The 14,356-nt window shown below is 39.1% G+C and overlaps 1 protein-coding gene across 2 annotated transcripts in view; it reads right to left on the reverse strand.

Annotated features, from left to right (window-relative positions):
* Positions 1-14,356, reverse strand: part of MYBPC2 (myosin binding protein C2) — a 71,665-nt gene that overhangs the window by 22,971 nt on the left and 34,338 nt on the right. For both annotated transcript variants that reach the window (XM_083378173.1, XM_083378174.1), the window contains exons 7-19: positions 13,762-13,810; positions 13,345-13,404; positions 12,462-12,673; positions 12,149-12,281; positions 11,882-12,006; positions 11,638-11,743; positions 10,943-11,109; positions 10,029-10,194; positions 7,807-7,913; positions 6,680-6,709; positions 5,149-5,291; positions 2,619-2,778; positions 2,424-2,528 (exon numbers count right to left, since the gene is read on the reverse strand). In XM_083378173.1, the coding sequence (XP_083234299.1) occupies positions 2,424-2,528; positions 2,619-2,778; positions 5,149-5,291; positions 6,680-6,709; positions 7,807-7,913; positions 10,029-10,194; positions 10,943-11,109; positions 11,638-11,743; positions 11,882-12,006; positions 12,149-12,281; positions 12,462-12,673; positions 13,345-13,404; positions 13,762-13,810 (1,563 nt within the window). The remainder of the gene's footprint in view (positions 1-2,423; positions 2,529-2,618; positions 2,779-5,148; positions 5,292-6,679; positions 6,710-7,806; positions 7,914-10,028; positions 10,195-10,942; positions 11,110-11,637; positions 11,744-11,881; positions 12,007-12,148; positions 12,282-12,461; positions 12,674-13,344; positions 13,405-13,761; positions 13,811-14,356) is intronic.

Genomic DNA, 14,356 nt, shown 5'->3' on the forward strand with positions numbered 1-14,356 from the left:
AGGCAAGGCGACAGTATACAGCCTTGCCGGACTCCTTTCCCAATTTGGAACCAATCAGTGGTTCCGTGTCCAGTTCTCACTGTTGCTTCTTGGCCCGCATATAGGTTTCTCAAGAGACAAATAAGATGTTCTGGTACTCCCATCTCTTTAAGAACTTGCCACAGTTTGTTATGATCCACACAATCAAAGGCTTTAGCATAGTCAATGAAGCAGAAGTAGATGTTTTTCTGGAACTCTCTAGCTTTCTCCATGATCCAGCGTATGTTGGCTATTTGATCTCTAGTTCCTCTGCCTCTTCGAAATCCTGCCTGTACTTCTGGTAGTTCTCGATCCACATACTGCTGGAGTCTAGCTTGTAGGATTTTAAGCATAACTTTACTAGCATGAGAAATGAGTGCAATGGTGCGATAGTTTGAACATTCTTTGGCACTGCCTTTCTTTGGAATTGGAATGTAAACTGATCTTTTCCAATCCTGTGGCCACTGTTGACTTTTCCAAATTTGCTGGCAAATTGAGTGTAGCACTTTTACTGCATCGTCTTTTAAGATTTTGAATAGCTCAGCTGGAATACTGTCACCTCCACTAGCTTTGTTGTTGCTCAGCTTTTCTAAGGCCCACTTCACTTCACATTCTAGGATGTCTGGCTCGAGGTCAGTGACCACCTCATTGTGATTATCAGGGACGTTAAGCTCATTCTTGTATAGTTCTTCTGTGTAATTTTGCCATCTCTTCTTAATCTCTTCTGCCTCTGTTAGGTCCCTGCCATTTTGGTCGTTTATCATGCCCATTTTTGCATTGAACGTTCCCTTCATCTCTCCAATTTTCTTGAAAAGATCTCTGGTCCTCCCTATTCTATTGTTTTCTTCTATTTCTTTACACTGTTCATTTAAGAAGGCATTCTTATCTCTTCTAGCTATTCTCTGGAATTCTGCATTCAATTGGGCGTATCTTTCTTTTTCTCCCTTGCCTTTTGCTTCCCTCCTTTCCTCAGCTATTTGCAAAGCTTCCTGAGACAGCCATTTTGCTTTCTTGCATTTCTTTTTCTTTGGGATGGTTTTGGTTGCTACCTCTTGTACAATGTTGCGAACCTGTGTCCATAGTTCTTCAGGCACCCTGTCTATCAGTTCTAATTCCTTAAATCTATTTGTCACCTCTACTGTATATTCAACGGAGATATGATTTAATTCATACCTGACTGGCCTGGTGCTTTTCCCTACTTTCTTCAGTTTAAGCCTAAACTTTGCAACAAGAAGCTCATGGTCTGAGCCACAGTCAGCTCCTGGTCTTGTTTTTACTGACTGTATAGAGCTTCTCCATCTTTGGCTGCAGAGCATATAGTCAATCTGATTTCTGTGTTGACCGTCTGGTGATGTCCATGTGTAGAGCCGTCTCTTGGGTTGTTGGAAAAGAGTGTTTGCTATGACCATCGTATTCTCTTGACAAAATTCTATCAGCCTGTGCCCTGCTTCATTTTGTACTCCAAGGCCAAACTTGCCTGTTATTCCGGTTATCTTTTGGCTTCCTACTTTAGCATTCCAATCCCCCATGATGATAAGGACATCATTTTTTGGTGTTAGTTCTATAAGGTGTTGTAGGGCTTCATAGAACCGGTCAATTTCATCCTCTTCAGCACCGGTGGTTGGGGCATAGACTTGGACTACTGTGATATTGAATGGTTTGCCTTGGATTCGAACTGAGATCATTCTGTCATTTTGAGGATTGTATCCCAGTATTGCTTTTCCTACTCTTTTATTGACTATGAAGGCTATTCCATTTCTTCTGAGGGATTCTTGCCCGCAGTAGTATACCTGATGGTCATCTGAATTAAATTCACCCATTCCTGTCCATTTTAGTTCACTGATACCTAAGATGTCAATGTTCAGTCTTGTCATCTCTTGTTTGACCACGTCCAGCTTGCCTTGATTCATGGATCTTACATTCCAGGTTCCTATGGAGAAAAAATCTTTACAGCATCGGACTTTCCTTTCACCACCAGACATATCCACAGCTGAGCGTCCTTTCGGCTTTGGCCCAGTCGCTTCATTCTTTCTGGCGCTACTATTACTAGCCCTCTGCTCTTCCCCAGTAGCATATTGGACGCCTTCCGACCTGAGGGGCTCATCTTCCAGCGTCATATCGTTTTGCCTTTTGGTACTGTCCATAGGGTTTTCATGGCAAAGATACTGGAGTGGGTTGCCATTTCCTTCTCCAGTGGATCACGTTTTGTCAGAACTCTCTGCTATGACCTGTCCGTCTTGGGTGGCCCTGCACGGCATAGCTCATAGCTTCATTGAATTACGCAAGCCCCTTCGCCACGACAAGGCAGTAATCCATGAAGGGGGGTCAAGCAGTAGGATGAGATTATCCTTATTCCATTCCCTAACTTTAGGGAACAGCCACCAACATTAACTTGAAGTACTCACCAGTAATAGGCATACCACCATCATACTTGGGTGGTTCCCATACCAAAATGGCCCAGTCCTCTCCCACGGAAGTGACACGCACAGCTTCAGGAGGATCAGGAACATCTGCCAAAGATAAGAAGCAAGAATGTTATAGGTGAAGAAATGCTGGGCAGAAAGAAGGACCCCTACCTTCCCACTGATCTACTAACTTACCCACAACTTTGATGTTGAGAAAGGCAACATCCTCGCCCACTGGATTAGTCACCTTGATAGTATACATATCTTCATCAGAGCGCTCAGCACTCTCTATCACAAAACTGCTCAGCTCTTTGTGCTCTTCTATACGGACCCGGCCTTCTTTTTCTGAAAAAACCTGAGGGATGATGGAGGAAGGCAGACAGTCAAGGGGATCTAGAAATTTGCAAACGGGAAAGAAAACACATAAAGAAGCCAAGATTTTGAAGAGCCATAGAAGGTTCAGCATTTCAGAAAGGTGGGCTGTTGCTTTAAAAACCAAAACAAATCTCATCACTTCTACAATAAGGCAAGCAGTTTCAACAGTGTGGACCTGGAGCCTTACAAAGTCATTGTCTTAACACATTATCCTTGCTTAGCCTGGAACAGAATTGGATGGTTTGGCATGTTGTGTGAATCAGTTCATGAATTTAAAAATAACTGTATTTAATTATTTTAAATAAAATGTACTATTTTTCTTTTGGCCTCAATTATTAACAAGCTGCAATGTTTTAAAAAAAGATATTTAAAATAAACTTGAAACAGAACATGGCTGATTTTGTTAAATTTGGAATATATATATATATATATATATATATATATATATATATATATATATATATATATATATACACGCACACATATATATGTCCCGTGTTTGGGGCCTAGCAAGGTATTCTAAAATACTTAACAAACACTTAACACATATCTCCCTTGCCTCTCAGCTAACAAAGCGAGAAAGAGCCTGTGGCCTAGAGGTTAGAACAATTGCAATTGGCCCAGGTTCGAATCTCAAGGTATTCTAAAATACTTAACAAACACTTAATACATATCTCCCTTGCCTCTCAGCTAACAAAGCAAGAAAGAGCCTGTGGCCTAGAGGTTAGAACAATTGCAATTGGCCCAGGTTCGAATCTCAGAAGGGTATAGCTGACTGATGAGAACAAATGAGTTTGAAATGGCCATATTAGTCTCCCTTTAATTCTTTGTTAGCAATCCAAAAAATTTACACATATATACATATAAATACACACACACACACACACACACACACGTGTGTGTGTATTTGGAATACATATGTATATATAAAGGACTATAAGAAAAAAGAAACTTTTAGAATAATTAAAAACTTTAAAAACACTTCATGGAACAATCAGCTGAATCCTAATTATTAGCATTAATTCAATCTGACCTAGGAAGTGGCAACTCTCACAAAAAGGATGCTGTCATCGGAATCATTATTTTACTGACAATTTAATTGTACTTACAGTATTTTAAGAATATGAGGACTTTTAGTGTTGAACAAGCTTGACTTACCAGAGAGGTTTTAAGTAATAAGTAATAAGTAATAAGTCTCCCGATACTCCCATGTTACACCTCTGCTCCGCGAGCTGCATTGGCTCCCAGTTGTCTTCCGGGTGAGGTTCAAGGTGCTGGTATTGACCTACAAAGCCCTACATGGCATGGGTCCGGAATACCTTGGGGAGCACCTGCGGCCGGCATCAACTTCCATCTGCCCAATACGCTCCCACAGAGAGGGTCTCCTCAGGGTGCCACCGGTCAAAGAATGCCGACTGGTGGCCCCCAGGGGGAGGGTGTTCTCTGTGGGCGCGCTGGATTTATGGAACCATCTTCCGGTTGAGCTCCGGATGGCGCCCGACCTTCGCTCCTTCCGGCGCGATCTAAAGACGTATCTTTTTGAACAAGCTGGCCTGGCCTGATGGGAGGGGGTTGGGTTTTTATTACTTTTAAATGCGTTTTAATCTGTCTAAGAGTTCTGGGCACTTGTTTAATCCTTTTTTAATTTTTGTATTCTGTCTTTTTAACATGTATTGCCCTGTTCACCGCCCTGAGTCCTTCGGGAGAAGGGCGGTATACAAATAAAATTAATAAATAAATAATAAAATAATAAAAGCAATAAAATTACTTAAATAATAGTAAGTAATGTCTCTTTAGTCCTTTTCAGTTTAATTAGGATTGTGAAAAGCACTAAGGAGGTACTTTGTGACACATGGAAACATGAAGAAAACCCCTCCCTGTGAATCATTACAGGAATAGCATCATTTGCCAAGGGTTGCATGCCACTTCCAGCTGTCTCCAAACTGCATGCAAAGACAGCCAGAAGAATCTTCCAAAGAAACCTTAAAAGCTTGTTCCAGTATTTCAAGAGGGAGATGGTTTCTGCTCCACAATTATAATCCCCCTCTATTTAAATGCTTTCCATGGCCATATTAATTTAGATTTAATTTGGTACATAATTTTCTCTTGTGAAATTATGGATGAAGACCTGGGATGGACAAAGCTAGTATGATGCTATTACTGGACCTTGAGCATTTTAAGTTGCTAACTATGATGCTATTACTGGACCTGCTATTTCCATTAGCTACCCTCACAGATTCCAGAGTCTGAAAGAGGCAGTGTTGCAAATTAGTGAGCATTTTTGCTTTAGCTTCTCGGATTTTGAAACTGAAGCTTTAGTATGTTTTACCTGGACCCAACCAATACTTACTTGACTACCCTTCATCCAAGTTGCTGTTGGTGCAGGTTCTCCAGTGATGTTCACGTCGAGCCGTAATTTGTTCCCAGCAACAACAACAATAGTGTTTTCATTTGTTCTCCCTGATCCACAATCTAAATGGATCTTGGGGGGTTCTGGGAAAACCAGAAGTGACAGTGAAACGATTTTGCCTCCACATTAGTAATGCATTACCTGGTATTTCCAGGATTGATACTAGCAGCTACTAACAACTTTTGAGAGAGCAAACATGGGGCAGCTGATTTGAGGTCCTTTCTTTCTTTCTTTCTTTTTTAATTAAGGCCCTTTTGGGGGATTATTATAACTACTCTCTTGACAATTTAGTTGCCTGCCTATGTCCTCACACAGAGATGACTTCTTATGGAGAGCTGTTGGAATACTGGATCTATTCAGCCGGAGAGATGCATTGCTTAGTTTGTGTCAACAGCTCAAAGATAAAGAATTATTCCTTAATGAAAATAATTATTTCCATTTCATGAACTGGAACTGTACATATTGTCTATTAGGAGAGAAGAGCCTAGTGATCTATACAGAAACACATTTAGTTCGGCACCCTTGGGCCAATCAGATGCCTCTAGAAGGGCCACAAGGAAGATTCAAAGCCAATAGTTCCCTCCTCCTGTATGGGAGAGGTTCAGTTGTCATGACAAATAATTACAGAAAGTCTTCTTCTCCTCTAACCCATCCAAGGTGGTTGCTTTCTCTCCATTCTGTAGCATTAAAAGTCAAAGTATGCAAGTGGCTGGCTGAGGAATTCTGGGAGTTGAAGTCCTCAAGTCATAAAAGGGCTAAGTTTGAAGACCCCTGCACTAAATGAATGGCTATTCATTGTTATGATGGTGCTGAAAAAGAACACTTATGACCAGTCCTCACACTTAGGACTTGCAGTGTCCCCATGGACTTGTGATCAAAAATCAGGTGCTTGGCAACCAGCATATATTTATGATGGTTGCAGGATCCTGAGATCATGTGATTACCATTTGCAACTTTTCCATATGGCTTCTGACAAGCAAATTCAATAGGCAACCATCTCAAAAAGGTCATAAAATCAGTCACTATTATGATTAGAAGTCAAGGACTACCTATAAGTGTTTGCGATATGATGAAATACTTTATTCTGAGTGCCCTAAAGCTTCCACTGTTCACCTTCATGAGATCATGTTCTCCCTTGGATTCTTTTATTTTCTAAATTAAAATGCCCCAGATGTTGTAACCCTATCCAAATATGGGAGGTGCCTTAACCCCCTGAACACTGTGATTCACCTCCAGCTGTTCAAGTGAAATACTTGGGCTCAGCAAAAACTTTAGGCTAGTATCCTTCAGTATGCACCCACTGAGCACCATTGGTCTGCATCTGATATCTCTGCAGGGAGATGAAATGGAGAGACCTCTTCACTTCACTCATTCAAACAGTTTTCACAAGCATGAATTTTGCTGCCTTGGGAAGAATTCCAAGGTTCCTTTCCTAGCCAACATTCTGCCAAGATTGAAAGGATCCACCCACCTTGCTTAGGAACATATTCAATCTTGATCTCTAGAAAGGGAAAGAGAAAGAAGAAAAACCAGCAGTGAAACCTCTGGGCAATACTTTGAGGTTATAAACCTATACTGCTACTTTATGTGCCACTATAGAATTAGGGCATGGTGTCATCCCCCAAAATAGTCTCCTGCAATATAAGAGCATCATAAACTTCCTTCAAACTGAAGTCAATTAAATCCAAAAGGTTTCATCCATAAGCAATGTGGCTTCTGCAGTTAATGTAAAAGTTTTGCAATTGAAGCATTCATTTAAACACTTGCATGCACAAAGCACCCAAATTGATGATCTATAGGACCCTGAATCCATTTTTTAAAGCTCCTAAAGTCCCTCCCCCATATCGCAAAAATTCATAGCAATGGGCATACGTTCCCTTTTTTTAAATTGAAAAATGAAGCAAATACCGTACTCTAAAAGTTAAAATGAAAAAATCCTAGAAAAATTAACTCCATACATTTGAGTGACTTCACAATTTCACTGTCACTGGTCCTTGCTACAACAATGGCAACACAATTAATTGTGGCCCTTGTATGCAAAAATGTCCCCTCCTAGTTTAGACTAGTGAGTTTTGGTGCATTTCCTCCAGACTTGAAATAAAATTTGGCTCAGAATTTTAGTTACAGTTCTTCAGTTCATTTCCCCTTGCAATATTCACAGTTTGTCATTAATTGCTTTGGAAAAATCCGTTAACAAGATTGGGGGGGGTTTCTGGGTTTTTAGCCCCTCACAAATTTGTGGCACAGGTCTTTTTTGGCTCATAGAAATTCCAATTTAGTTTGGCAAACTGAGCAGCAATCCTTGCAATTCGAACATGAGAAATAAACATAACATATATTTGCATAGAGGAACTTTTCCAAGAGTCTAATGTAATGCACTCATGCACCATGTTGGCTAGATATGTGATTATGGAAATAATTTAGAAAAATTAAACTTGTGTTTTGGTATGTTTCTGGATGAATACCATAAATACATGATATTCAGCCACTCAGCCACTCTTTTGCACATGGACTATAACTGTGATGATCATGGGTATTTCAAGGGCTTTGCATTAGTGGAGAATCTTTAGCCTCCCACACGTCCCTCCCTGCACTGACCCAAGAAGTTGAGTTTAGCAGAAAGTGAAAGAGCATATCCATCAGGGACAAAGGTGTAATCTCCCTCATCTTCAGGTCTCACATCATCAATGACCAGCTTGTGGACTCTGCAGAATAAAATTGAAATAATGAACAAAGGATCAGAATGGGTGGACCATTATCAGCTGACTCACAGGTTGGGATTCTAATTAAGATCACCCTCACAGATGGTCCAGCACCTTGATTTTTCCTCACCATTAAACAAATCATTTGTTGTCTGTTTCTCATCCAAATGAACAAACTGGCTGTTCAGGGATGAATAGCATACACTGCAGTAAACTGTCATTCTTCATGCAGTGTTTAAACCCTAGGCCACGAAGCAAAGCAAACAAAGCTGAAATAACCAGAATGATGTTTTGTGAAACCTCAGTTCATTGAGTGTAATTTATTTAGCACTTAAAAGTATAAGAAAGTGGTGAATCAGTGTGCATCAATACGTATGCACATGTCTGCATTTAAAAAAAAATTAAATCAGGAATCACACCCTTGAAATAAATATTGGGTTTGCCTTTATTACCTTGTTTATTTCCTTCAGAAATTAGATCACCCATAGTTGCTGTTAGTGAGATGGAGACATATTTATTTATTTATTTATTTTTTATTAAATTTATATGCCGCCCTTCTCCCTAAGGACTCAGGACGGCGCACAACAATAAAAATTAAAAACATAAAATAGAAAATTTAAAAAAGAATTAAACAATAAATACAATAATTATATGACAATTTAAAAACCAGTAAAAAGCTAATTAAAACCGTAGTCAGTCCAGGCCCGCTTGTTGGAACAACCACGTCTTCAGGTCACAGCAGAAGGACCGAAGGTCAGGGGTCATCTGCAGCTCTGGGGGCAATTCATTCCAGAGGGTCGGCACGCCCACAGAGAAGGGTCTCCCCCTGGGGGTCGCCAGCTGGCATTGTCTGGCCGACGGCACCCTGAGGAGGCCAACTCTGTGGGAGCGAACCGGGCGATGGGAGGTTGACAATGGCAGCAAGTAAATTTAATTAATAAATAAACAAAAAGGAAATAATGAAGTACATTGGACAGAGAGTTGGTATTCTACCCAAGCCTGTATAATGAGATTTATGCCCAAGCAAAAACCTAAAGCTGAATTTCATAAGCTCAAGGCAAGAGTTTAATCTATAATATCAAAACAGATTCAGCTGAACTAACAAAATGGCAGGCACAAATGGAGTCAAAACAAATGGCAAAAATAAGTACTTCACCTACATTTTGGATGCTACGTCCCTTTATTATGGCAGGTTACTTGCAGAAACGTCTTCTCCCTGTTACATTTGCCTATCCCATCCTGCCAGGCAGGGAGAGTAGCCCATCAATTAAAGAGTTTGAACTGGTGAGATCCAGGAAAATATCATTCTCTGCTGTCTCCCCAGTTCTGTGGAATATTTTTCCCTCAGGGGTGAGATGGGCCCTTAGACTACTGGCCTTTCCGAAATGTTTGAAGACCTAGGCTGTGCCAACTTGCTTGGGGTAGGCAGAAAGCATGCATGCTTGGAGTTGGTTAGCACCCTTGAAGGCCTTCGGCCAACTTTTTAACTTTAATAATGTTATACTTATTTTAACTGCCTCCAATTGTACTACTGTATAATGTTTGTATGGCTTTTATGTTTTAAATATGCACCACCCAGAGTCCCTTTGTAAGGTGAGCTGAGCAATCTCCAGATTTGACAAATAAATAAATACATATATAAATATATAAATGTTAGATTAATATTGCATCATTGAAAAGATAAATGTATAGTCCCAGTTATTCAAAGGATTGAAAACTTGATTATGCTTGCCATCCATGCCATCCATGAACAAATTATCTATAGACTTTGTATGGACAAATATAATGATATATAGAACTCATTTTTACTTAACAAAGTAGAGTATAAAACAATACTAGTTATGTGTGTATTAAAATAAATATAAAAGAATGCTAGTTGTATAAGTGTATTAAAATAAATATACTGAATAAAATTTACTTTAGAAAAGGATATGTAGAATTGTAACTGTTACTTGTTGTAACAATAGATTGTACTTTGGCAGGGTTCCAATTTTTGTGTGTTGGGTTTTATTTTCTTGAGTATACATGTATTTCCATCATAATTTTCTTTTTCAATTACTAGGTAATTAAAAAAAATCCCACTATGCCTATATACTACTGTTTTTTCCAAATGCTCACCTGCCCTTGTGAGATATTATGACGCGTTTACTGGGCAGGATCTCAACTCCATTCTTGTACCATTTGCCAGTCACCTTCTCATCAGACACTTCACACTTGAAGGCAGCTTGTTCGGTGGCCTTGACAGTCAGATCAGCAATACCTTGAATTACCTCAAGCGGTTTGTCTGGATGATAAGATTTGAACACATAATATAGACTTAGAGAAATGGCAAAACTTGTGGGAAAGAAATTATAAACTGACAATGTCAACCTCTTACAAAGAAAACTTATATAAAATGTTTTATAGATGGCACTTGTCACCAGCAAAACTAGCAAAAAAATTTAAAAATATTAGATGTTGGAAATGTAATCACAAGTCAGGTACTTATTACCACGTATGGTAAACATGTGTTAAAGGAAAGAGATATTGGACAAAAATACATACTTGGCTAGAAAAGATGTTGGGAAAACATGTAGATTTTAAATCTGAACTTTTTAAAATAGGTATAATGCCAGAAAGCTTGACAAACAAAGTATATACTTGATTTTATATGTGATAACAGCGGCAAGAATCATATTTCTACAATATTGGAAAAATGAAGAAATACCACTAGAGGAAGACATAATTAAAAAAAGACTATGTGCGGAAATGGACAGACTTACTCTGATGTTGAAAGAAAAAGAAGAAATAGAATATTTTCAAACTTGGGATTTATTTTATCAATGGTTGGAGAAAAGAATAAGGGATTAGGAATTCAATTTGTATTAGTGAATGATAAACTCAGACAACACATTTGTTGAATAAGTACTTTTGAATTGCATTAAAAAAAATCAAAAAAAATTCTCAAAAAAAGAGAAAGATTTGAACACATAAATTGCACTGTGAAAAACCTCCAAAATCCCTTTATAATCTTTCCATTGTCTTTGACAGACCTTCAACTGCAAGATCTGCCTCTGATTGGCCCCCGTTGGTTACAATCTGGTAGCGCCCAGCATCTTCTTTGCTAGCCTCATTGATGATGAGCATGTGCTTTTTGCCATCCTTTCTGAGGCGGTACTTGAAGGTGTCTTCACGAGTCAACTCCACACCATCCTTCAACCTGGAGATGAAGAGAGGGAAAAAGGAAAAAGATGGAGAAAGGACATGACTGGAGAGATATGGCAATGTCTACGATGTAAGTAAAATAAGAGGGAAGGGCCTTACCAGCATCATAATGAACAGAAATAAGGCTTTTCCAAAATATTAGCCATATTTTCAAGCAATCTGATTACATTTCCTAAAATTGTTGTTTTATTTCCAGGCAATATTTCCTTTTTAACTATGTATTATCTATAAATTTATCACTATTATTATGCTATAGAATTTTTGCTTAGTAAATTTAAATCATAAAATTTTATAACATTTGAAAAGAACTGGCATTTTAATTTTTTATCACATTATTAATACTGGGTGTTTTTTTTGCAGAATTAAAAGAAGAAAGATGAAAACAAATTGATATGAAATATATGCTGGTAAATTGAAGAGATAGCTCTGTAGCCAATACCAGGGACTGGGATTATTTAGAAGTCAGCTGATTGGCTAGAAGATAAAAGAGAGAAAAATAGGAAAAGTTGAACTGGTAACTTACCACATTACCTGGGCTCCTTCCTCAGATACGTCTACTTCCAAAACTACCTTATCTCCCACATATACTTGTTGGTCGTCCAGGCCACTCATAATCAGGACAGGTGGATCTAGGTACATAAAGATGGAATGCACAGTGGAGATATTGCTCACAAAAGGCTACGCCTTTCAATTTTATTCTGAAAGTCATCACTACCTTTGTCATGTTCTCCAATTGTATTACATTTGCATGCATCCTCCATCCTTACCTTTTACAAAGACCTCTGTGAAGGACTTCTCATCTCCAGCCACACATTCATAGGCTGCATCATCTGCCAGTGTTGTCTTGGTGATAGTCATGATACGTTTCTTACCCACATTCTCAAAGATGTACCTATCCACAAGAAAGAAAAAAAACACATGCTCCTGCACAAAGAGACCTGTTTCCCCTGTTTCCCAATATATTTTCCTATTTCCTACCCACTAGAAAAATAAACAGGTGCCCTTGGCTTTACCACCTCATTGCTCAGACTTACTTGCCACTGGGCTTGATCACCTGCCCATTTTTCAGCCATTTGATATTTAAGTCAGGGTCACTCAACTCCACCCACATCTTGATCTTGTGGCCTTTATCAACTTGATAGGCTGGGTCCAGTTTCTTAATAAAGGCTGCAAAAGAGATTGAAAACAGACATCCCTTTTGTGCACTTGCACTAGAGGAAGGCTAAGAGAAGGTTAATGAGGCAATATCACTTATATGTGATGCCAAAATGCTAAAACATGTCACATAACTACCAGCATTAAACAGAAGTTATATCTCGGTCTCCACCAGCCTAGTTCCTCTGGTACCTGCACTTTTCTTGATCTCCACTTTGGCTTTCTTGAGCCTTTTCAACATGCCACGTAGATCAGTGATGCCGTACTCAAATGCAATGCGCTCATACTCGCTTTTCTTGGTCACACCCTTAAGCAGTTCCCAGATCTCTGGTGGAATCCCCATATCATCATCATCATCTTTCTTTTTCTTCTTTTTCTTCTCTTCTTCTTGCACTTGCACTTCTCTACAAAGAGAGATAGAGGAAGAGGGAGCTTTCGAACCTATCCTCTAGATAGAACAACAGTCCTCAAACTTTGCCGCTTGGCGGCCTGACTGGGGAAGGAGAAGGGAACCAGGTCGCACAAGTTGAACTGCATGTGCATGCACGGCTGAGCCAATCCACTGCTCGTGTGAGTTGAGCTGTGTGCACCGGCCCGTAGCCTGGTTGTGAATAGGCCATGGCCTGGTAGTGGGCCATGGCCTGGTGGTTAGGGACCCCCTGATCTAGAACAGCCAATTCTTGTCCTATACTATATTGCATTATAGAAAACTCCCAAATTTCTCCAAAAGAAAGCTTGTCCTATATTTGACTGTCAAGGAGCCCAAAAGAAATTACACAAAACTCCTCTCCCCTCATTGGGCTTTGTTATCATGTTCTCAGGAAATCCAAGACCTTACATTTTAGAGGAAAATTACTTGAGGGGAAAAAATGCAGGTGAAGGCAATATAGTATATACCTAAATAGGCATTTTTCAGCTTAGGGCTGGCTGGAAAATTCTGAGAGTTGAAGTTTACATATCTTAAAGTTGCCAAAGTTGAGAAAATATTGTCCTAGACTGATCGGTATCTATTTTCAGGCAAAGAGAATATTAGCGTTACAGCTCCCTTCACTCCTAATATCTTCACTTATTGTACCTTTTCTTAAGCAAGCCAGTGAAATCCAGCTCTCCAGCAACATCACTTTTGGATTCTCCACTGCAAGGAAAAGAATAGGGAACTTCTCATTCAAAGCACCATGCACTGTAATTTTTAATATTTTGCTTCTTCTCATCTTCTGATTTTTACAATATTTTGTCTGAAGAAGAGTTGTGGAGATGGCTAAACTTGCACATTCTTTTGTCTCATTGTGGTTTGATTTTGGAATTGTTTTCATGATCCAATATACTGAGACAGCATTTCCTTGCCTGCCACCATCACCTCCATATTTATCAGGTTCAGCAGAACTATGGAGTCAGGCCTACAGAAGCTGTAGTCCAACAGGACCAGAATGATTAAATGGAGGTGGGTTTTCCAAATAAGGGATTCACCTGTACTGAAACCATGTGTACTTACGAACGTTTGAATGCTTCTAAAATATTGCCAGTTTCTTCTGTTCTTGGTGCTGGAGGAGAAAATAACAGTGCTTCAATGCTTTTACATTTATACTTTTATTCTAGTCTAGTGTAAGCTACAGTGTCTCTGGATAGCAAGACAGGCAGCATATAAATTTAATAAATAAATTTAAAAAAATAAACAAAGATTTAAAGGAATAAGGGAGTTTACAAAGATAGGAATGGGAAAACAACATGGAAATTAGGAAGGAAAAAGTGTCCTCTAAAGCAAAAACACCTTTTTGCTCAGAATAACTCTGCATACTAATGCTGGCTAAGGATTAATAACCAAACAAATAAATATAAGTAAAGGAATGATAAAACATCCTGAAGACTAAAATTCCAGACAGAGATGTCAGCCACAAAAAAATTGCCAATATTAATATTAATCTGGCAAATTAATCTTGACCAGTATGAAAAACTATTTGGTGGGATATAGATTCCAAAGGATAACATTAGGTGTCAAGATAGTTAGGATGAATTTGTACAACATGGGTCTTGGCTAAAGTTAAGTTAGGTAGTCTGTGGTTCAGTGAATATCTATGGAGATTTTTGGT

The sequence above is a fragment of the Vipera ursinii genome (assembly GCF_947247035.1).
Source record: "Vipera ursinii genome assembly, chromosome: Z".
Classification (NCBI taxonomy): Eukaryota; Metazoa; Chordata; class Lepidosauria; order Squamata; family Viperidae; genus Vipera; species Vipera ursinii.